General features: G+C 39.9%; 1 protein-coding gene and 2 non-coding genes across 3 annotated transcripts; 2 read left to right on the forward strand and 1 right to left on the reverse strand.

Moving 5' to 3' along the window:
• Positions 1 to 314: 314 nt before the first annotated feature.
• Positions 315 to 18,893, reverse strand: ghrhra (growth hormone releasing hormone receptor a). Its single transcript, XM_071519385.1, has 13 exons — positions 18,807 to 18,893; positions 17,760 to 17,868; positions 11,325 to 11,432; positions 8,461 to 8,561; positions 7,556 to 7,653; positions 6,713 to 6,845; positions 5,186 to 5,339; positions 4,352 to 4,412; positions 4,106 to 4,175; positions 3,737 to 3,831; positions 1,545 to 1,674; positions 1,179 to 1,220; positions 315 to 467 (listed from the first exon to the last, which is right to left on the reverse strand). Exons 1-13 carry the CDS (start codon positions 18,891 to 18,893, stop codon positions 315 to 317), a joined length of 1,341 nt encoding a protein of 446 aa, XP_071375486.1.
• A 3,369-nt stretch (positions 18,894 to 22,262) lies between these two features.
• trnal-uaa (transfer RNA leucine (anticodon UAA)) lies at positions 22,263 to 22,341 on the forward strand. The gene has a single exon. It is a non-coding gene; the product is annotated as a tRNA-Leu (tRNA).
• A 438-nt stretch (positions 22,342 to 22,779) lies between these two features.
• trnal-uaa (transfer RNA leucine (anticodon UAA)) lies at positions 22,780 to 22,862 on the forward strand. Its single transcript has one exon. It is a non-coding gene; the product is annotated as a tRNA-Leu (tRNA).
• The last annotated feature ends 609 nt before the right edge of the window (positions 22,863 to 23,471 follow it).

The following is a 23,471-nucleotide window of genomic DNA, read 5'->3' on the forward strand; positions in this document are numbered from 1 at the left end:
TTGGTACAATGTTTTTTTTGGCAGCAGCTCTAATATGACAGGGAAACCTCTGTGATTAAGATCAGAAGTGTGTGCTAAACCTTCCTCAGTCGTATCCACGCTGCTGCTGACTTTGATACGTTGCATCCTGACATTTTCCCAACTTTTCCTCAATCACCCGCCAATGTTCCTCGTGGTTTTATGTTTGAACAGAGGAGGGTGTTGGATTCATATCAGCGACAATCAGGGCTGCCTCTGACATTTATATAATTCTGCTTGACATTCTCACAACGTTCTCATTGTCACAACCTTCCTGTCATGGATGGTCTCTAAAATCAAACTGAAGAGATGTTGCTGGTGGAAGGAGGCCTCCGGGATGCTCCGCGGGCCAGAACTGTGATCTGAGTGACAGTGATGCTTCGCTTGGCTGGGGTGAGGTGATTCTGGGTGTGACACCTCCACAGCCACCTCCGCAGCTCTGTTTGGACCTGCCGACAGGTGGTAAGTAAAAAAGGCCCAGTGGAAAAGTTAAGAGGTAAGAGAGAAGGAATAAAGAGGAGGAAAATGCAATCCAGCCCTACAAAGTTATTTAGGGTAGCTAGTTGGCTAACTGACCCAGCAAACAAGCCCCTGCAGGGCCACTGTGGGGTTTTAATCCCACAAGGGCCCCCTGTGGTTTTGCTCATGCGGGGCCCACAGTCTTTTCCCACCTATGGGCCTCGTATGGGTTTTTTGTGGGCTGCCCACACTTGGGCAAGCCGTGCAGCTTTGGGCCTGGTGTGGGCTGCCCACTAGGGCCCCAGCGTTGGGGCCCACACGTGGCCAACATTTCATATATGGGCCCAATTTTCAGCCCACAGTGGCCCCACATGGGCCCCAAAAGGGCTTGTTTGCTGGGGACTTTCCAAGTTCAAACTAGCCATACAAGCTATAGCGATCTAGGTAAGCCAGTTAGTTCGACTGCTGACCTTCAAAGATCATGAATGCCATCGTGAATGAATTTTATTTATATTTTGACCAGAGTTCTGTCTTTGTCATTCAAGTTTGCCAGTTAGCGCTCTGAAAAACTGTCTCTTTGGCTCCATCCATTGATATTTAACTCAACCAATACAATTATTTCTGCCTCCAGAGCAGCTCTGCCTCTCGGAAATGTTTAACTTTTGTATGACTAAAACTCCCATCTGCTGCATAACACCTACCTCTCCGTTCATGAAACAGTAAAGCAGTGCCACCACAAAACCCTGCAACATAAGAGACTTTGTTGTAACAGTTTTGTAATCAGGACAGTATCCACTCCTCCTGACCCCAACTTTAGTTAGTCTTCATGTAAGCTGATATTCATCAAAATCATTCTTGTATTTTCTTAACTTTCTTATTCTACTTCCTAAGCAAAAATTTAAGGATTCTTGGAAACAAAGTTCTTAAATTTGTTCTTAAATTGTTTCTCAACTTTAAGGTAACCTTCCACTTCTCTTAAAATGTGTGCAGTGAAAGGGTATTAATTTATACACACATTTTAGACAAACACATTTTAGACCAGAATATCCCTCTCTAACGTGTCGTACCTGAAAGGAGCCCAGTCCCAACTCAATGTAGAGTCTGGCTGCTACCCCAGTGTTCTCAGGCAGAAAGGCAAACACAGTGTAATGCATCCCAAACAGAGGGATGAGGAACAGGGTGGATTTAGCCAGCCTCCTGAGGGAGAGAGGGAGAGAGCAAGAGAGGGGGGGCGTTATAGAGACACACAGAGGAAGGAAGAGAGAAGAGAAGAGAAGAGAAGGAAGGAAGGAATGAAGGAAGGAAGGAAGGAAGGATGGAAGGAAGGAAAGAGGAAAAGATTGAAAGTATGAAAGAAAGAGGATAGCAAACAGTTCGTCACCCATGATGCCTGCACCCCTTGGGTCAGTAAGTAACAAGATGCATCATCCCTCCAAGTTTCATCAAAATCAGACCGGTGTAGCAGTTATGGCCTTTAAAGTTTGAAATTTTGACCTTTAACTATAGCACCTCCATCAGGCCAATCAGTGAATTTGAATGCCGGGCCAAGATGCATCAGTACAAAAAATTGTGTTAAAATCTGACCAGTGGTGTCTGAGATACATCATGCAAATGTTGACCTTTGACTATAGTACCCCCATTTCACCAACCAGTGTTAATTTTTTAAACACTGGAACACAGTGTCAAGATGCATCATCCCTCTAAGTTTCACCAAAATATCAGACCAGTGACATCTGAAATAACACCTGAGATATCTGGTTTGATGAACAGACAGACGGACGGATGGAGAAACACAGCCTGATCCATAGTAATAGTGACAAACTCTTCTAGTCACACTGAAATGAACATCTATTTTTGAAGTGACACTATCAGTAACACACAATACAACAATATCCTCTTAACTCTGCACAGTGTCCTTCCAACCTACAACTCCCACGATCTAACATGATCAGTGCATGGGTCTCCTTCAGAAATCATTACATCACAACTTTATCTCACTGCAGGCTGCCACTAATTACCATTTCTGTCTAATTGTGCTTGCCTCCTCTCATGCCACGAGTTCAACTGTGGAGATGGTAAAACGAGCTGGGCACAAATTAATATGATAATGTAACAGTTTATTTTGGGGATCAGAGGCCGTTGCCCTTGGTGGATCACGGGTCACTAAACAAGCAGCTGATCAAACCCCATCAGAGACTTCTGTGTGCTGCTGTGATGAAAACTTAATATGCATAATCATGTTCCCTGATGAGCTTATCAGATTCAAAGCTTGTATCTCAATCTACGCTTAGTATCGCCCACATGCTGGTGAACACTGAAACAGAGGATGTGATTTTAGTCATATGAATAATCAAAATAACTGAAATACACATCGATCAAAATAACCGTGCATCCTAGTGTCAAGTGCGACAAGATTGAATGATCTGATTAAAAATAAAACAACAACATGTAAGCGTATTTTGAGGCGTATAATAGGATTGTGTTTCTCTTTTGTCACACCTGGGATTTCAAACTAGTTGTGCCTTTGTGTGAACGTCACATGATCCGTCTGAATCTGATTGCATTTTGTGAGACTGAGATGAAGCGTCAGATCGTGTGAAATAGTCGCTGAATTGGCGGAACAATCCTGTCATGCAGCACGTTGGAGGAGACGTCTATTTTTGGTACCCGGCCGCTATTTTTATGTGCTCTCATTCCAAAATTAATTCAGTCGAGTTTGAATATACACCGACCAAGCCCTGCTAAGAGTAGGAAGAGTTCATTCAGGTAAAGTAGGATTTCTGTGTTCCCAAATGTGGATTCGCATACGCAGCATTTTTCTTCTGTTAAATTACAGTTAAGAGCTTTGATTTGTGTAGGGATTTGGTCAAGTCACTTTCAATTAAGTCATTGTTATTAGACTATTAAGAAACTGCAATCCATGTCCGGCCATAGAATAGTCATTCTCACTCAGCAGTTTTGTATTAAACTCTTAAAAAGCAAACTGTAATCTATTTCCTAGTGATGGATTATTCATTATCAATCATTATATAATAAATTAGAATTACAATCCTCCTAATTTTTCAATAAATGCCAGAGATAATCCACTTCCTGACTTCTGAGTGAACTGAAGGAAAACAAAACCCAACCTCAGGTCTCTGAAAATCATCTTACTGAGACTTTAAGGCTTTAACCCATTGACTTACATGGGCGCTTTGTTCTTTTTGGAACACAAAGGTCATATTCCCAGTTCGGTTTGTTCTCCTAATTAATGACTTACATAAAGTGTCCGGTGTCATTGTTCCCTCCCATGGCTGGAGACTTGAGTTTCTGCACCAGAATCCGTATCACATTGATGAAAATAACTATGTTGACCTGGTAGGGGCAGATGCACACACAAACAACCAAAGCATGCAATTATACACACACACACACACACACACACACACACACACACACACACACACACACACACACAAAACACACAAAAGACCAACATTTTAATACCAACTAAGCCATTTAATCCCCCTCTAATCCTACCCTAACAACCCAAACTTTTTAATATGTATTAAAGTGCAAGGCATTTATGAATAAAACAGGCTTGATAATTAGGCGAGGCAGAGTTACTCTCCCTCTGGGTTCTACTCACCAGCAGCGAGGCTGTTATGGGTCCTTTAATAATCCACCAAATACCAACATTGTCTGTGTCATCCCAGCAACTGCAATTAAAGACAGATGAAATTCAATTCAAGATTAAAATTAGATGGCATTAAAGTCACAGATACCAACACTGGATGAAAGTCTCAACCATTGCTGTTTAAAAATGCAGACATGTCATATTAGAGGTGAATTGATGCTAAAATATAGGCTGTCATTATAATGTCATATGTCGTACCCTCTGTCATCGTAGAAGTATCTGGTCAAAACCCACAGTATGAGAACTGTTGACGGGAGACCTGGAATGGAAAAGCAAGTTATCTATTGATGCTCTGTGTATTCAGCAGTAGCTATTATTCATTCAGAATCACTTTATTTGTCAAGTGAAATAAATGTTAAGGATGTTTTTCTTGGTGACACCGGTGCTGGGACAGATCCATAACTCCCATTAGACGTAAGCACATACTGTCACACATGGTTCAGGGGCAACAGGGCCACACATTTAGCACAAAGGCACAATGCAGGACATAGAGTAGACAGTAGACTATACAAATCACTCTACACAAAGAGTGCTATATCACTATGTGGATTTGTAGTGGGTTGCAGCTGTAGGTGAGAATCCAGCAGTGCAATGGAACAACATATTGTACCATGAGACCGTAGTATGTGTAGGATGGATATGCATGAAATAAGCCTTTGTATCAAGGCATGAGTCATTTCATACGATTTATAGTATCTCATGCTCAAACAAAACATTTTAACCCTGAAGCGACCAATACATTTTGCCTCAATCAATTCACAAACGTATGTAGAGTATACATATTTCTAGTTCAGTTCAAAATTTTAACATTTAAACAAGAACTTGAAGTGAAGTTACTAGTGAAAAAGAAGCCCCAATTAGAACAATGTCATTACATATGTGGGGAAGAAAAACAATATATATATATAAGAAGTTTTGGAGAGATCCAGTAAATTACTTTAAAGTAATAATACATTTAATCCGACCGCTGTCAGTCACTTGAGGGTTAATCTGTCATCGTCCTCACTCTACCCCTTCTGTCACCCAACTCACCCCATCCAATCAGGATGTACCACCAGACGTACTTCCTCTGAGAGACAAAGGTGAGGGCCAGCAGGGTCTGCAGGTACATGCCCTCCACCAGCAGCCAGAAGTAATTGGCCAGGATGCTGAACTGGAAGAAAGCTACTGCCGCCTTACATGCCGCCTAGACAGGACACAACAAAGCAAAGCTCCGACACATCAGACACTGCCAGGAGGCTTCACGATGTAATAAATACTGTATGTGTTGTTATTTTAAAAGGACTGGAAGACTAATACGGTTTGGGTGGGGGCAGTAATGGCTGTTAGATCCTCAGAAGACTTGCTAAGCCTTCATACTCGTCTCGTGTGATGGGAGTGGAGGTAGAAGTAGGGAGATGATACTGTAGTTTTCAATCTATTCTAACACATCAAAGGCATGGTGAATATACTGAACATATTCTTGCATATTTCACTCTGTTATGCATCTATGCGTCATCATGACACTTAAACTACTCTTGTATTCAGGTCAAAAGCATGCAGCACACATGTTGTTGCAAAAATATATATTTTATGTGAAGGGAAAAGTGGAAATTTTGGTTTATAATATAAAATGTATAATATAGAATAATGTTAAAATAGCTTAACATTACTTAAACATACCCGCCAAAAATAGAGAAACTTTTTTTTTTCTCATTGCAGCTATATAAAAGGATAAAGCCTGTTCTTTGTCTTATCCCTTCTTGTTGAGGATTAAACACATTCTGTGTGTTGGTTAGATTTAGGTGTTTCCATCAAGCGCTCTAGTCCTTTTCTAGTGTTTTTGTTATCTTTTCTGTTGTTCTGATACGCTGCCACACACAGTACAATTCCACTTGGCACAGTGAAGACTTCAAATCTTAGACCCATTATTTTACATTTTTCCTAAAATTGCAAAATCCTAGAATGAAATGTCCTGTTGCCCAAAAGATGCGCTGACACACCATTCTGCCAAGAAACTGCATTAAAAGAGATTTCCTTGTGGGATTGCTCGGTTGATCGTGATTATATAATCCAACAGAGAGGGTTTTTTTTCTTCATGCAAACATAACTTGGTCTGTTTTCATCATACCGTGAAATATTGTTTGGGAACAGTCACTACGTGGCTGTCAGGCCTGGGAAAAATCTGAGATAAAACTCCAGCTGAGATAAAACTCAACCTGAGATAAAACTCAACCTGAGATAAAACTCAAACATCTCACGCACTTGAACTAACTGAAGTACGCTCAGTTTACCTCAGAGACATTTCATGCACAGCATCAAAAGAGGAAACATCCCAGCTACGTTTATGTTAATCAATCACAAATCAAGCACATCTTTTTTTTCCCCAGTATTTGAAATTTGTTATAATGATGCTTTTGAAAATAGCATTGATTTATCTTTTTGTCTACTTATGGGGAAGACAGCTGGCATAAAATCACAACCTTGATCATGTCACCCCCTCCTTCGCTCCTCAGTCCTGTCTCTTTCCACTGTTACTCATTGACAGAGCAGAAATGTAATGCTAACAGCAGTGCTCACCGTGGACATGGAGCAGTGGTCCAGCGTCTCATCAGCAAACAGCACCGTGTCTTTGATGAAGACAGCGCTGGCCCTCAGGACGAAGGAGGAGAACAGGTTGATGTGGATGTAGTTCCTGGTGCAGTGGAACTTTCTGGCAGGAGCAGACAGGAGGGAAAGGAGGATGAATGTGCAGACACACACACACACACACACACACACACACACACACACACACACACACGCACACACACATGCTCACACTACCGTCATCATCATAATTAGCCTCCTACTGTAAGTATCATCCAACTTCACCTGCAAATTAAGTGTCGTAATGAGGTTACCACGTAATTGACTTGCTTGTCTTACAGTGACAAATTAACACCATGCATCCAATTAACAATTTCTTAGATTTCTATTAATTCTCCTGAATACATAGTAAGATTCACATATGCTTCATAAATCAGTATTCTAAAAAAAAACAGGCAGAAGTGGAAGATACTGTAAGACAATAAACAATTACATGAATTTGCATGTAAGATTATTCATTAACCTCCTACTGTATATATAAGTGCTGCAAAGGCTTTATAGAGGCTCCATTGATACACACAGTCCATCATGGTATATGTGGGGTACAGCTAACTAGATAGTGTAGCTAAAAGCCTTTCTTTATGAGTGTTAGCATTATAAAGATGCTGTAATTTAATAGCATTTCAGTTGACAGCTGAGACAGTCAAATATGTCTCCAAAATAGCTTTTCACATTTTGTTCACCATCCCTACTTCTTGGTGTTTTTCCCTTTTATCGCCCTCTCTTTGTGTATATCTATAAGGCCTGTGGCAACACACATTATCCAGGTCTTACCTGAAGGCTGTGAACACCACTATAGCTGTTATAAGGGAGATGAGAGAGGTGGCATAGCCCACAGTGTAAACCTGTCTGAATGTGGAGAGGTAAGTTGTCTGGAGGGAGAGACAGACAGAGATGAAGGAAGGAACAGAGGGAGACAGAGGGAGGGAGAGGGAGGGAGAGAGTGAGAGGGAGTGAGAGATGCTGTTGAGGAAACTGTGATAATGTCAGAGGCACCAGTGGGAAATGTCACATACAGACTAAATTGTTGGATCTGAGTGGGAGTCTGTACAGCTCTTGGTACATGGGCACTTTCATGTGCAAATGTGTGAATGATCAATAAAAGAAAAAAAACATTACTTTGGAAGTGTGAAATCGATACAGAGCTCAATACAGTACGCAAATGTGTATAGTTTTGGACAACACATATTTGTGTCACTTTTCATGTTATGGTAAATATTAAAATAACATATAGATTTGTATTCTGAAATTTGCATTTGGAAATACTATATTTCCACTTTGGAGAAAAAAAAAGTGCCTAACATAATGTGTTGTATCGAACAATTTGTAAAAGTGTGTGTCACCTTTTCCAAATGGTTTATTTCAAAAGTAGGAATAAAAGTAACACAAATGTTTGTCCTGCGCTAAACACACAAATAAGTCTGAACTGAAAGGAATCAACAGAAACCAAATATGATTATAACATTAGAGAGAGAGAAAAAGCAAGAGAGAAAAAGAGAGAGAGAGAGAGAGGGAGTGAGAGAGAGAGAGAGAGAGAGAGAGAGAGAGAGAGAAAGAGAGAGAGAGACCATATGAATATGCTTAACTGATTGGCATTGCAGCCACATTAAAGCACTTTGTAACATTGTTAAGAAAAGTGCTATATAAATAAAGTTTATTATTATTATTATTATTGTTACCTCAGATTCAGGCTCATTGTCGTCATTGAAAACACAGGCCTCTTCATAGGGCGGATACATGTCTGTCCAGCCATCCACTGTGCAGTTCCTGTAAACATATCCTGTGTGGGAGTGGACACAAATGGTGAAATTCAATTCAACTTCATTTAATTCAATCCAGTGTGAAGATGTACACAATGTTTTTTAAAAGCCTCTCCTTCCCAATCTATGAATGAATGAATGACAATGAATGTTTTATCTTTCATAGATATGTACATTTCTTTAGCAACTTTTCACTTGTACTAATTGCGCACATATTTTTATGTCTTTATCTCTGCACTTATAATGATCTGTGACATTAACATAAAGACGGGTCCTCTGTTGATGGGTTTTAATGCACAAGGCATGGCTGACAACCAGTAAAACTCTTAAAACTTAATTAGTTTAAATGTAAAAGTTTTGGACTTTATCTGAATACATCTGTTTCTCTATCTGCTGGATACACTGTGGCCAAAACCTTCAGCTCTGCAAGATTGTACAAATCATTTTAGGCATATTAATAGATGTAATTGGTCCAAAATGGGAAGAGGCTGCAATCTTTTGTCTCTCAGGGTTTTAGAAAAGTAATTCACAGACAGATAAAGTTGTTCCCATTGTGTCTTATGAGTATTATCATAATCGTTTGTCAAGGCATTTGACCATCGCTGCTATCGGATGAAAACCTTATATTTCCATTAAGGATGCTTTTTAGGATTTAAGTAGAAGAGTTTCATGGTAAAATTGATTAGAAGGAACCCTCAGCCAATAAGTGAAACTTGCAAAAAACTCCCTTCTTCTTCTACATGACAATGTTTTTCATCTAGCATCCTATCTAAGCAAGTTGTTTTGTAGGTGGTGGATCTTCGATACAATTTCAAGTATAAAAGTTAGTATATCAAAATTAGAGTAATGAGGTTTTCAAGGAACATCTGGGTTTTTTTTTCCACACACTATATGAGTTGACATATTCTACATTATATAGCTGCATTGTTATGGAGATTTGTCATTTCTGTGCACCTAAATATTAGAACTAGAAAAATGTGTAAATACCTTGATGCACTGCCATTTTTTTCTGTGCATCAGTGTTTTGTGTTTTCAGCCACCAAATATTTGTCTGTGCTTGTCCAAGTCTGTATTGACATTTACTCCTGGTTCGCATCCATTTGGAAAACAGTAGGTGAGGAGAGACAACCGGGTCTGTCTGTGCTTTGCTCTGTTTGTGCGTGTGTGTGTGTGTGTGTTTGTCCATGCGAGTTTGAGCAAGTGCGTGCATCTAAATGTGTATGCCACAGATAGAGCATGCAGGCATCAGCTGGATATTTGAACACAGACACACAGCGATACGCGGCTGTGGGTTTTCTCTACTCCCTTTGAGCTGAGCAAACGGGAACCAGCTGAGTTCAGTCTCCTGTATTTGTGGAAAGGAGAGACTCTGATCTGTTTGGGTGACCTGAAATTCAGTTCATAATGACCCACAGTTTCTATCAAAGTTAGGAAGAAAGCAGATAATTCGTTAATGATCCTAACCACCACAGACAACTGGGCACAAACAATCCAACTTTATTTAATTACACTGTCCTGCAATGTCCTACCATCCTGCAACAGGGCAACAGTTGCAACCCTGGGGATAAGTGGCAAGAAAATGGATGGATGGATGGACAAATTCTTATATCATATCATGTTACAGCAAGCTATGAAAGAACGACGATCCATCCAAAAAATTGAACATCCTTCCACAATCCGCATCCAAATGCAGAGACTGGCATGGCTAGCAGCTGTAACAGCCGATAAGGAAGAAGCAGCTGTTCTGTGCAAGGAATAAGTTGTGCTTATCTCTCATATTTTTTTCTGTGGCTTCACTGTCAGATCAAACACTTCAGTAATGACAGCCTGCTCACACCAACTGGCCTATGGATTATTACAGCCACAACACATTTGAAATAAAGTAATCTCTACTCAGCCCTTCCTACGCATTTACTGTACTGTATCAATACCCTACAAATTGAAACACACAAGCACACACACACACACACACACACACACCATGGACCCCTCCTCTAATAATGTGATACTTATTTAGAGCACAATACGGAACCAGGTTATTCTCAAAGGCTGTCCTTTATAAATATGTATGGTTACGTAATAATTTATTCAAAAATTACTATGGGACTCATCTGACACAGTAAAATCTACTTATTAATGAGTCAATAAACAAATATCAAATTGTAAATATTTGCTCTAAGTGATTGCTTCCCAAAGGATATTATGTAAGCTCTTTTCATTACTCAGATGTTAAATTAATACCAGGAAGTTAATTGAAATTTCCCCAAAAAAGGGGGATTCTCTCCCTTGATACCACAACAGAAAAATGGGAGATCATTTGGAATGCAAACATTATATGAAACCTCTATCACTGATTCTGAGTTATTCCACTAGTGCTACTTTCACCTAAAGGGGCTACGACTGTGTGCTTTTAACCTAAAAATATCTCTCACTTGGTGTCATCAGAGAGAGTGTGTGAGTGTTAGCTTGTGACGTACGAACCCATGCCAACGGATTCCGCTTGAGCTACCAACAGTATGTGCTGCCAGGAATCAGGAAATCTCCCAGAGCATATATGTTGTTGCCAACAAACATTTGTGAATAATTCATACAGCGGTGGTTATTACTGATGTCCCTCCACCACTCTGAATCTATCCTGAACTGCAGGATTACGCAAGTAATTATTCTTAAGGATGAAGCAACAGGAGTCCAGCAAAGCATGTAAACATGTGACTATGTTTTGATGCATAGATGGATGGGAATCAAGTAAATTTTCATCAGTGTTTGCTCATATGGAAACCAACCTTGATTGCTGGAGAAATGCTGGAAGACTTCGGAGCAGGATACATTGACCACCTGGCCAACTTCAGCTCTCAACCAACATCGGATCTCATCCCACTCTGTTTTACAACCTACAAAAACAGATAGTGGAGGGGGGGGGGGGCATTTTAGTCAATCACTCAGACTGAATCAATCAATCTTTACATCATTTAATCACTCTATCATCAATTTGTTTATTTCAAGTTCTTGTGATAATTTCTTGTGATTTTTTTTTCTTTTTCAACTTTAATCCCTGTCAAATTCATGTTACCTGCCAGTCTTATGTCACTGACTCATGTTGTAACTACATGGTGTGGAAGTGGGTGCAAAAACAGTTGTTTTTTTCTGTACACGGATTGGAGTAAAAGCTTTTGCTTAATGGCACACCTGCCAGGTCTTTCCATCTCATGTCCTAAATCCTCCAGATACCAGATAAAACCTGGGATTAGTTGGATAATGGACTCTTTCACCTGTCAGTCAAGGCATGGTCCAGGAGACACGTTGAGACGTTAACAGCACTGAACAAATGGATGGACACAGCAACTTGATTCTGACTCATATTAATTATAATGATAAACTAACATAATGCACAGTGATTTCTCTGGACAAGGCTTGGATGACATCCAGCTGCGAGTTGTGCCGCAATTATCTTCAGCGATTTCTATTCACATTTGGTGAATGTCAACAGTGCAAAGAACAAAGCAATGCAAGGAGTTTTTATTTTGCCCCCAAGACTTACGTGAGACCAACATCTCAGACACATTTTCTGCTGGAAATCCCTCCTCTTAGGGGAAAAGTTTAAATTCTTCAGGCATTACAAGTTTCAAGGAACATAAAAATGTTTCTGAGGGCCTAGAATGATCTCTGCCTCAAATATAAAACACAGTTTGCCTGCATGTCAAATTAAGATAGAGTGGTGATGCAAATTTTGGGCTGAGGCTGTCATTCGTTTTCTCCAATTCATCCATCCGTACTTTGAACATTTCTTCACTTGGCCTATGGCAAAAGGGAGCTGTGGTGTGATCAAAATATGTTAGGGACAGGCCAGTGGACAGGAAATTACTTGTAATGTCACTATATAATTCAGTTTTGGTTTTCCTACAGTCACCAAACTTTAGTCTCAAAGTTTTTTCAGTGTTATTTACATGTCACTGTTCTACGGTAAGTGCAATAGAGCTTTTTAGATTTCTGTTATATGAACAAAAGCAAATAATGGATTTGTGAGAGCTCAGAAGTATCCCTTCACCTGAGAAACACCATGCATAATTTAAATTTTTCTTGAAATCTTGAGAGGCTTTTCTGGCTTCATATTAAATTTTCATTATCAACTCTTTTCATTATCAGCTTTTTTTGTTTTATTGTTCGAATATATTGTCAAATGTATTATGTATGTGTTAATTAATATTACAATTGTACCTCTTCTCACTACCTGTCCTTTAAAAATGAACAAATTATAAATAATAAAAAAGATTTTGTGCACAGTGATTTGCCCTATGGTTCATATGAGCCATCCACTGTGGTTCCTGACATTAATTTAAGGCAGCGACAGTGACTTAGGGGCTGCAATCTGTCTAGTGCAATATCCAATCTCTCTCCTCGCCCTATTCCATTTGTACAAAGCCAGCATATCTAATGCATTATCCAATCTTTCTCCTATGTTTTCCTATTTCCTTTAAAACCAGCCACTTGTGTCCATTGGGGTGGTGCGAGAGAAAATTGCGTCACCCCCAGTGTAACACGCTGAAACGATAGTGGGGCAGGAGTGTGGAATTATTCAGCGGAGGAACAGAGTTGTCGAGGGGGAAGATTCAAATCAACAGCTACTCGGTTGTTGTCAGGTTAGCTCAGTGGTTCCTCTGGGGACTGAAGCTGGGGATTCGGTATGGGCAGAGAGATTGTTTTCATATGTCCTTCTGGGGCGTCCGTCATCTCAGTGTGCCCTCTCAACTACAGATGGGTAGCGAGCAGGGGCGTAGCTAGGAATCATGGGCCCTATGCGCAGGGAGTGACTCTGGGCCCCCCTCCACCTTCCTCTCATCCCCACACCACTATTATTCCATCTATGACAAACGTCTACACTACCAGTCAAAAGTCTAGACACACCTGATATTATGTTTTTCATTATCTTAAAGCAATTTTGATCTAAAGGCTTATGCTCATCCTTGACATTTGTTTTTTAGGCAAATATAAATAGTGAAGTTGATGCCTATGTATGAATTTCTCTCCAATGCCTTTGCCTTTCCATCAAGGCAAAGGGCGGCTACTTTAAAGAATCTAAAATATAAGATAGTTTTGATTTGTCTAACACTTTTTGCATATGAAGTAACACTGCATTTCATAGTTTTGATGTCCTTACTATTATTCTAAAATGTGAAAAATAAAGAATAATGCGTGTGTCCAAACCTTTGACTGGTAGTGTATCCACAACTCAAACACACCTTCACACATTCATTTACTGATTACTGTAATTATTGGAGACATCACTAATTCAATTGTGGGTTTTGAGCACTACGCTTACCAGCACTAATCGGTGTCATAACTATACTTTCAAAACTATTTCCCTGTTCAAAATCTGTCTAGGGAGGACAATTTTGTTTTAGTCTGTACAAGAAAAATCGAGCCAACTTTGATTCCTGCTTGCTCCAGTTTGTCTCGGATAACACAACAGTTGTTGTACCACATTTCTGAGACAGTTTTATTTGTTTGGGGTTTGCAGATTGAAACCAAACCCTGCTTCAAAACCAGAGCAGTGTGAAATAAAAATATCAAATATTCATTGCCCCGATTCCCCCCATTATGGCACCCCAGGAGGATGGTGGAGGATATGTTTGGTGGGGGTGAGGATTGGGAGTCTTTGTAGTGAGTGAGTGAGTGAGTGAGTGAGTGAGTGAGTGAGTGAACGAATGAACAAGTGAACAAGTGAACAAACGTGGTGAGTGTAAGCCAGACCCCCAACTGTTTCACTAAATCTACTTCCATCATATGGTTTAATGTATGCATTTTATCCAAACAATAGAAGCTTATGAGTACATCTACATTTTTTTCTTTAGGCTGTTTGTTGGATCGCTGTGACATATCGGATTGCTTGTTGGAAGTGCAAATGACAGTCTCACTGTCTGTCAAATGCTGGTACAATATTCCCTTATGGGAATTCCCGCTCCTAGATACTAAAATTCAGATCCCTGGATTTGAGTCATACAAAAACTTAGAATGATGAAACAACTGTGATGTTATGAAAAGATTTCATTTTTAGCTCTTGAGATTAGAGGAGCTATAGAAAGAGGCACAATTATATGATCTGTGTTCAAAGAGACATTTGTCCTCATTCATCCAGGCAACAAAAGGCACAATGAGTGCTAGCTTCTCAGAGAAAACCATGAATTATGGAAATACCTACACTGTTTTATTAGGACTGACGTCTTTGTGTTCAGGCTGAATCATGGGGGAAATCTTCTGGGATAAACCATAATGTCACATTCCCCGGTGTGTCTAACTGCCATGGTCCACAACTAACAATCATGTCAAGAGGATGATGATTAGTTTAAACTTTTTTCTTTCATATCAACGAAAAAGTTTTTCTCTCCCATTGAGCAAGGCTCTATTCTTAGACCTTTATTAGCAGACAGCTCTAGAGGGAGCTATACATTCGGCCATGAGAGTGTCACCTCATTTAGGATTAACAATGACTTTTTTACTGCCTCCGGAGCATCGCTGGAGGAGGATTTGGATGATGCCCTCATCTATTCTAAACTTGGAGTCTGTTGTTTTTCAGTGTGATTTAAAGTGATAAGTGGTATATAGTAGGAAAGCCATGAGGAACATTGGATAGCGGGACTCCAAAAATCTAGAAAACAGCAAGACTTGGTCTAAGTTTACCATTTTTTTTATTTTGACTTTCGATTGAAGCTGCCAATAGCTGAAAATTTGTGCATATTTTCAATATCTTTAATTTGACTATTTTACAAAATATTAAACGTACTAAGTCTTTTCCCCATAATTTTTATTCTTAGAAAGGTGGGAAAGCATTTGAAACAGCATATTAACCACTGAAACCTAGGATAATAACAAAAAAAAACATATCAATGTATACTTGTGTGGAATCCAATCAAAATTTTGCATTTGAATCAATTCAGGTTAAGGTCTTTCCATGCAGGATCAATTGGACAACAACAGGTGGACAACAGTATCCAATATCCAGATTTTGGAGCCAATATCGGCCCAAAATATTTAACCCTAGGATAGATCAGATCTCTTGGCCCTACCACAGAGAGTTTGGCACTGACGACTGTGTGCTCATTTAGAAAGCATTATTTACAAAAAAAATCTGCATGACTCTCTAACTCTGCATGACTACATGTCACCTGCACAGTCGGCGTCACACTGATAGATGTATAAACACACGTACATCGACAGTGAAATGCGACAGCAGACCTTTATCTGCGTAATGAGCGGTGGATCGGAACTTTGTGCCAAAGCGTTGCGCCAGTTCAGCGTTCGAAGTCATCAAGGGTAATTAAGATCAAATTAGTCTGGAAATGTTAAAGTTCATCAGTCTCACTGAGGGGAGCTGCCAGACTGTTCTCATTCTGGGGCAGTTTGTGATGAAGTGAGGATGAGCAGCGGCGGTGACACAGACCATTAGGGAGACATGCGGCACGGCCCTATAGGCGAGGCCAAGTTCATTGGAGTGAATCAGTCAGAGAGGAAGGACGAGCAGGTGAACCCGCACCAGGAGGAAGAGCAGGTGTCAGTGTGAGTGAGATCAGCGTTTTAGGTGACATGTGATGACGTTTATTCACTGTGTCCATGAACACTACACATTCCTGCACAGTCTCTGTCCAGCTGTTGAAATTCAACTGTGGATACTGTAATCATCTATATAGTAGAAACTGTATATTTGACTGAAAGTAGGTGAGGTGCAGGGGGGGTGATATCGCCTGAGATGGGATTTAGAATATGTTTTGGACTGTGGAAACGGTATGTAGGGGTTCTTAGGCTGGGCGGTGTTCCCCTTTAATGTCATGTAATTGTGCCACTGTCTTGTGTCTATGTCCCTATTGATCTTGTTTCAGTAACTTGTGTCAGAATATCTGCAATGTTTTATGAAAAACCATCAACTCTTATATAGGTGTTTGTTGTTATGTTTATATTTGCCTTCAAAAACAATAAAAAAAAAAAAAAAAATATATATATATATATATATATATATATATATATATATATACAGTATATACTGTATAAAAGAAACAGTATATGATTGTGTGTCTTGTCTCTTGCAATGTACATTGAGTCTGTTATTATCTTTGTTGCATTTACAGGCCAATTCCTAAATGTACCTGGTACCTTTTAGTCAAACTTATTCTGATGCTCAGTCTGATGTTCGGGCCTCATGCTGTGCTGTGCCATCTTTCTCCATTTCCGCCCCTGTCTCTCCCACTAGGCTGCCATCCTATCTCATAATAAAGTAACAGAATGACATAGGTAGGCGGACTGCCTGCTCTCCTCTATAGCAGAAAATGATCAATGCTTGTCTGAAAGAATGCCTCCATCTCTCTACCAGTGTGCACACAAAATGACAAGAGCGTGCACGCACGCACGCACACACACACACACACACACACACACACACACACACACACACACACATACCACACACTAGAAGTGATTCTAATGCTTTAGCTCTCATATAGTCCAGGATCTTTTTGGATAGCCCAGTTTTAGACCAAGCACTGGCTAAATACAGTATTACATATTCAAACAATACATAAACAGTAAATATCAAACATAGCCTATATGTACCAGAGAATCCATATACAGGTTAATGCTTTATTTTTTTGTCACATAGGCGGACTCCAGAAGATGTAGACGTCTAAAGTTTCACTTTTAAACCTATAGCCTTTAGCCAATACATCAATAATCATTTAGACGTCTAATCGACATAAAATTATTTAGTGGGACAATATGACATATGTTTTGGCTGCTAAATCTCTAGTATAAGATCCTACCACCTACAGAACTACACCTACCAACTGCAGAAACAAGGTTTTTTCTGAATGATTCAATTCTAAGCCTTTCTCAGTTTCTATCATCTGTCTAACTTTCATCTCCTGATGTTTGCCTCTGTGTATGTGTTTTACTCCTCAGCCCTTCTCAACACTCTTCTCCTCTTCCGTTTTTAGTTTAGCCTACATTTCTGTCTATTAAAAACCTCTCGCCTTTCTCTTCCTTTGCGTCAAGTTTTTTCCTCAGTTCTCTTTTCTTTAATGTGTGTGTGCGCGCGTGTTTGTGTGTGTGTGTGTGTGTGTGTGTGTGTGTGTGTGTGTGTGTGTGTGTGTGTGTGTGTGTAAATACCTACACCGTAAACCAGAACTTAAAATAATAACTATCGTGCACAACAAAGCACCACAACTTGGACCTACCGGAGCGGCCGGTCCGGTTTTGCGCCTCACTCCTCCTCGTCTGGCTGCAAATCTCCCGCGCCCTCAGGTGCTGGGAGATGATGGCGCAGTCTGGATGAATTGCTTCTGCCTGCAAATGTGCGACAAGTTATCTAAGGCAGACAGACACATGCACCAGAAGCCCTTCGTGTGGAAGAGTTTCGCGTGAATGGGTGCAGTGATGATGAAAAATGCAGGGATGTTAAAAAAAAAAATACGAGAAAAAGTCTTTATAAAAAGGAAACTCTAAAGATAATAGAGAACATTTATTGTCATTCACCACAAGTATTTAAATAAGACCTTTCTGTAATTTACATTTTCCCTTATGGTCATAAAAACATCTTGGAAACTGCCAAAAATTACGCCTCTTTGAGCTGGCTGAGGTTGAAGTCTTGTGCCAATAATAATTTTCCAATCAAAATCAATTCTTATCAGCACACATCTACGGCAAATTCAATGTTCAAACGTCGTAAATGGAAAAAGCAACATCTGGACCAGTCATAACCTTTTGTGAATTCTCACCGATCTATTTCCCAATTGATTTCTTCTTTGATTCGACCATACGGATGGTGAAGGCACGCAGGGCTACGATAAGCACTAATTAGTGTCAGCAGCTTAATGAGGACATTTGCACTCTGTGATTCTGCACAAGAAACCCAAGTGTGTGTGTGTGTGTGTGTGTATGTGTGTGAGAGAGAGAGAGAGAGAGAGAGAGAGAGGGAGAGAGAGAGAGAGAGACAAGGGAAGACAGAGAGAGATGATAATAGCTTGTTATACAAATGTCAGGCTAATTTTAAGTGGATTATTTCACAATTAGTATGTTTTGGATACGTAAAATGCAGCAGCAGAGACCAACTTTTCGATAATGTATGATTGCGCACTTTCAGTTGCTTTTAATAAATCTATGCATGGGACAGACCTACATTCTAATAGATGGCCCAGATAGGAGGCCTACTATTGCTTATCACTTTACAGTGAGAAATTCATCAGAAATTACCAAAGAGTAAAAGAAGCCTACATGACACTCACCATAGGCCTATTCCACAGATTCAGGTAAAAGATGAAGAGTATGAATTTCTGGTTTCGTCCTGGCAGTCCCACACGAAACAATTCCATTTTCTTATCTTTCTTCATATACCTGCTCGGATGATGGAAGAGCAAATACAGTTCTTGGTTCCTCTGTGCCTTTTAAACACTGACTTCTTTATTGCCTCGGTGTGAAATGTATCCCGCCGACCTGAAATAGATGAATCCCCATTCTCCCTGCGAGCTGCAAACTTGCAGGAGTCGAGCTGTCGCGCATCTCCCTCTCTCTCTCTCTCTCTCTCTCTCTCTCTCTCGCTCTCTCTCTCTCTCTCGCTCTCTCTCTATCAGAGTAGAGCAAAAGCAGGTGAATGAATCTTTTCATTCAGAGAAATTGGAGTGGAGATACGTCAGCGAGAACAAATTGCCAATAGCCTAATCTCAAGTCACAAACCTCAATTTCCAAATTTGCTCATAGGACAATGGCTAATTATTTGACTTACGCTGAACACTATGTGTACTGATGTAACAAAATCAGAATTGTCCATGGTGCTGATTTAACCACAGATCCCATTTACGTTTTAGTTATCAATGTAGAGCGACTTACAGTACAATGAGTTAAACAGTAAAACAAGCCTAAATACTGGATCACCAAAAATGCAAGAAAGCAAAAATATAAGTGTAAGGTCAGGGCCTTTGTTCCGTTACAATATTCCCGTGACAATGGAAAGATCATGTAAGAGCAATGTCCTAAAAGAAATAGAATAAGAGCTAAAGAGAGAAATAGAAGTCTTTTTTTTTTTTTTAGAGAGGAACAATTAGAGAGAGTAGAGAGAGGATATTATTCAGACTGTGTGACCTGCTACTGACCATTTCCCCTTTCAAAAGTCAGTCTTTCAAGGAGATTGAAACACAACAGTGCATAAGGCTCCAAAACTGCTCAGGCCTTCAGATGATCATGCTTCCAGCTGCACCTGGAACAGCTGAAATAGTAACGGGACACTAAAAACGGCAATAGCTATTTCATTAGGCTGTCAGCTGGCCTGGTTACTGTATTTCACATTAACTCTCCTCACTCTGTTTCATACCTGCATAGTTTTTCTTGTAAATTTGTAGCTTTTGTTTCAGTCTAGCCAATGAAGCAAGCAAAACAGAATGGCACTTAAGCAACTACTGTGGCCATAGTATGTCAGAGTGATTTGCTGTCCAGGGTTTGATCCGCAGAGTCTCTTCCCCTCCCAAAGCTGAAATGAAACATACGCCCTTGCTCAGCAGTTTCCAGGTGTGAATGTGTGAAACTGTTTGAATGTGGAGCAGGGCAGCGCTGAAAAAAGAGCATGAGTGCTCAGCAAAACCCTTTCCTAAAGTTGATGTGCCCAATTACTCCACTGAAGCTACTAAGTAGATAACACGTCATTTTACAGGACATTTACATGTTATGCATTCAACTGATGCTCTGCTCAAACAGTAGAAGACTGTGTGCTGGGCAGCATCCAGGGGAGAATGTCTCTATCTGTAATGTGAAGCACAGCAATCATGGAAAACCATTTGTCCCTGGATAAATAAAGGTATAAGATATAGCTTGTTATCAGGTTTCAGTCATCACTGTCTCCCATGTATAAAGCTAATCTTTAAACACCATGACCCAGCCACAAACAAAGGGTAACAATGATTTGTGTGGTACCACGGACAACTGTTAGGTAATGGCTTATTTTTCCAACATATAGGTTGTTTGAGTTTAAGCGATTGCTTGTTTGATCACTGGTTTTTAATTTTGTGGAGCTGGTAAGCCTATCTATCAAAGTGAAGGGAGCTGTGTAACATAAAATAGCCTATGACGTGGCAGTAAAGTGGACGAATGGTTATATCATTACTGAAAGGTCACAAGTTTCATCCCTACAACAGCCAATGTGTCCATCAATGGCAATGTGTCCTATCAAAGTGTGCTTTCACAAGACACTGAACCCTTACATGCTCATCATTATAAGCTACTCTGGATGAAAGTGTCAACTATAAATGCCTAAAATGTAAATGTAAGTATTGAAGTTGGGAAAAGCATGGGACAGGTGAAACCAGTGACTAATACTGATAAATCTACTGATAAAAGTCATTCCTTTATCACATCTCAGTACAAAATAAATGAAATTGTCCGAGCCATTTCAACCATAACTCACATTAATCCCTTTTTCCCACCGTTGATGCAACTGAGTCATATAGTTAGGGATCATTCAATAGTGTAAACCAATGGGATATCAGTTGGGGAGAGAAAGGCAGTTTTGTTTGATGGGAGGGGCGGAGGGGCGGAGGGGCGGAGGGGCAGGATTGTTCAGAAATCTGTGATGGTTTTATTGGTTGGAATTTAAAAAAAGTAAAGAGTTTTGGATATAAATATACTGTATATATAATATACATATACATATGTATAATTTTCTTTTTAGCATAAATTGCCAAATAGGTGTATGGTATAGTTTGAATGAGCTAAAAAGACCAAAAAAAGCAAATTTTTCCATGTCGGTGTGACTTTAATCTGTATAATTTCAGTGAGCCTTCATTGTCACGACACTCAAAAAATCTTGTTAACTTTTAAACCAAACACAGTTGTGTAAGACAGTTTCGGGATAGGTGTCAGATAATACAATGATACAATAATACAATACAATAGCCTAATACAATATACTAATATATCAGCTTTTTTCTGTGATAGTGCCCCCCTAAGGCTGTAAAATAAAGCAGAGTAATCAGTAATCAGCAGTCAGTTTTTCACCTTAAGACCAATTACCAGTGGAAAGGACACTACAGCAGTGGTCTCCAACCATGTGCCATGTATGCAGGTTTTCATTCCAACCAAAGACTACAGCGGGTGATTTCACTGATTAGTTCCTCCTCTTTGGTAGAACGTGTGCTAATCAGTGAAATCTACTACTAATCAATGAAATCAATGGGTAGTGGCTTATTTTTCCAACATATACTGTGAGCTGTTTGAGTTTAAGGTGATTTCACTGATTAGTTCCCCCTCTTTGGTTGGAGGTGGGCTAATCAGTGAAATCTACTACTAATCAGCAGCTTTCACCTTCAGCCTTCCACACTCCTTTGGAGGGTTACTTCTCACATAATGCCAAGCACAGGATCTTTGAACTAGTGCCAGAAACACAAAAGTTCAAATGAGGATGTCTCCCAAATAGCTAATATTGTGGCCTTCCCTTGACTAGAGTAGACCTCTTTAAAAAAAAGGGTAGATCATCAATAACCTGAACTCCCGTGTATTGATGCCCATTCATTTTGACCTAGTCAACACAAGCATCAATACACAGAAGCACAGACATGGGGTTTAATTTTCGAGAGTGTTCAGTGCAGCATGACACTTTCAAACTGTGTAAATATAGCTTTTGCTACCTTTCCTAGCTGACTTGATTGGCCTGTGAAAGATAATCTAAAAGTAGTGTGTTGGTTCAATGTTGAAGAACCAGGATGGCCGAGTGGTTAAGGCGTTGGACTTAAGATCCATGCAGTGTCCTCGTGGGTTCAAACCCCACTCCTGGTAGAAACTTCACCAGGAGGCCCAATTAGAAGGCTGTGCTGACTGAAGGAAAATGTTAAGAGGTGCTTGTGTCTTCTCATACTTAATTGCATAAAAAAAAATTGAAGAGCTCATTTAAAAGTCTATATCTTTGAGCTTTTCACATTGTATATAATCGAGTGGCAAAAGATTGCTGTCACAGCTAATTTTCAAGTGTTGATTTTTTTTCAGTGACAGTTGGGCTATTTGGAATTGACAGTGTTGATTGAAGAGTTGTTTGTCCCCTCATAGAGCTGATATGGCTCTGTGGTGGGCGTTCAAAACTATCTAAAAGTGTTACATTAACGATGATTTGCTGTGGATTTACAAACACTGGCATAGTATTGATTTTTACAGTCAGAGGTTAATTAACATTAATGATTTTGAAGTGATAATTTGACTATGATGGCTGTCCCAATGCCTACCAGGATGGCCGAGAGGTTAAGGCGTTGGACTTAAGATCCAATGGACAGTTGTCCTCGTGGGTTCGAACCCCACTCCTGGTACTGCAACAAAGGCTGTTGTCTCCCAGCTATGAAACCTGAAGCCCTCACTGTGCTTTTTGCTATTGTTTTTGACATATTTATTAAGTAGGCTAATGTTCTTCTGCATTTTCACTGACTGCAACTCAACAAGATTGCAATCCAGCTTTGTCTTTGACAAGAACAGGATGTGAATTGTGAACAGTCACAAGTGCAGCTGTGGAAAATCTGGGGTAGTTTAGAGTTTAAAGTCAGAATTCTGAGAATAAAGTTATTCTCAGAATTTTGATTTAAGAATTCTGACTTTATTCTCAGAAATCTGACTTTAATCTCAAAACTCAAATATTTTTCTTATATGTGGCCCTAATCCTCTTCCACTTTATCTAGCCTATGTCTTGATCCTGACTGTTACAACCACACAGTAGTTGGCCATAGTTTATCTGGAGGGTTTGCGCTGGGGGATTGAACTTGTCTCGACCAGACTGCCATCTGCAGGACAAGGGCGGAAAGAGCATCTGGCTCAAAACTGTAGCCTACTTCAACTGTTGTTTTCACATACGAGTTTCAGAATTCATAACAACATTTTGTGAATTTAGTGACAGATATGTCCGTTTATAAATCTATAGATTTCAG

The sequence above is a fragment of the Centroberyx affinis genome, unplaced genomic scaffold (genome assembly GCF_046629955.1).
Source record: "Centroberyx affinis isolate AG114_WGS23_722 - 3 ecotype Tasmania unplaced genomic scaffold, CSIRO-AGI_Caff_v1 ptg000693l_1, whole genome shotgun sequence".
In the NCBI taxonomy this organism is placed as follows: Eukaryota; Metazoa; Chordata; class Actinopteri; order Beryciformes; family Berycidae; genus Centroberyx; species Centroberyx affinis.

Bases quoted from the DNA above. Each gene is read 5' to 3' on its own strand.
- ghrhra (XM_071519385.1), bottom strand. From the start codon at position 18,893: ATGGAATTGTTTCGTGTGGGACTGCCAGGACGAAACCAGAAATTCATA. The intron at 5,340-6,712 runs GTGAGCACTGCT...TGTCCTGTCTAG, and splicing joins ACCACTGCTCCATGTCCACG to GCGGCATGTAAGGCGGCAGT. The intron at 468-1,178 runs GTAGGTGTTATG...ACCTGTCGGCAG, and splicing joins ACTGTTTCATGAACGGAGAG to GTCCAAACAGAGCTGCGGAG.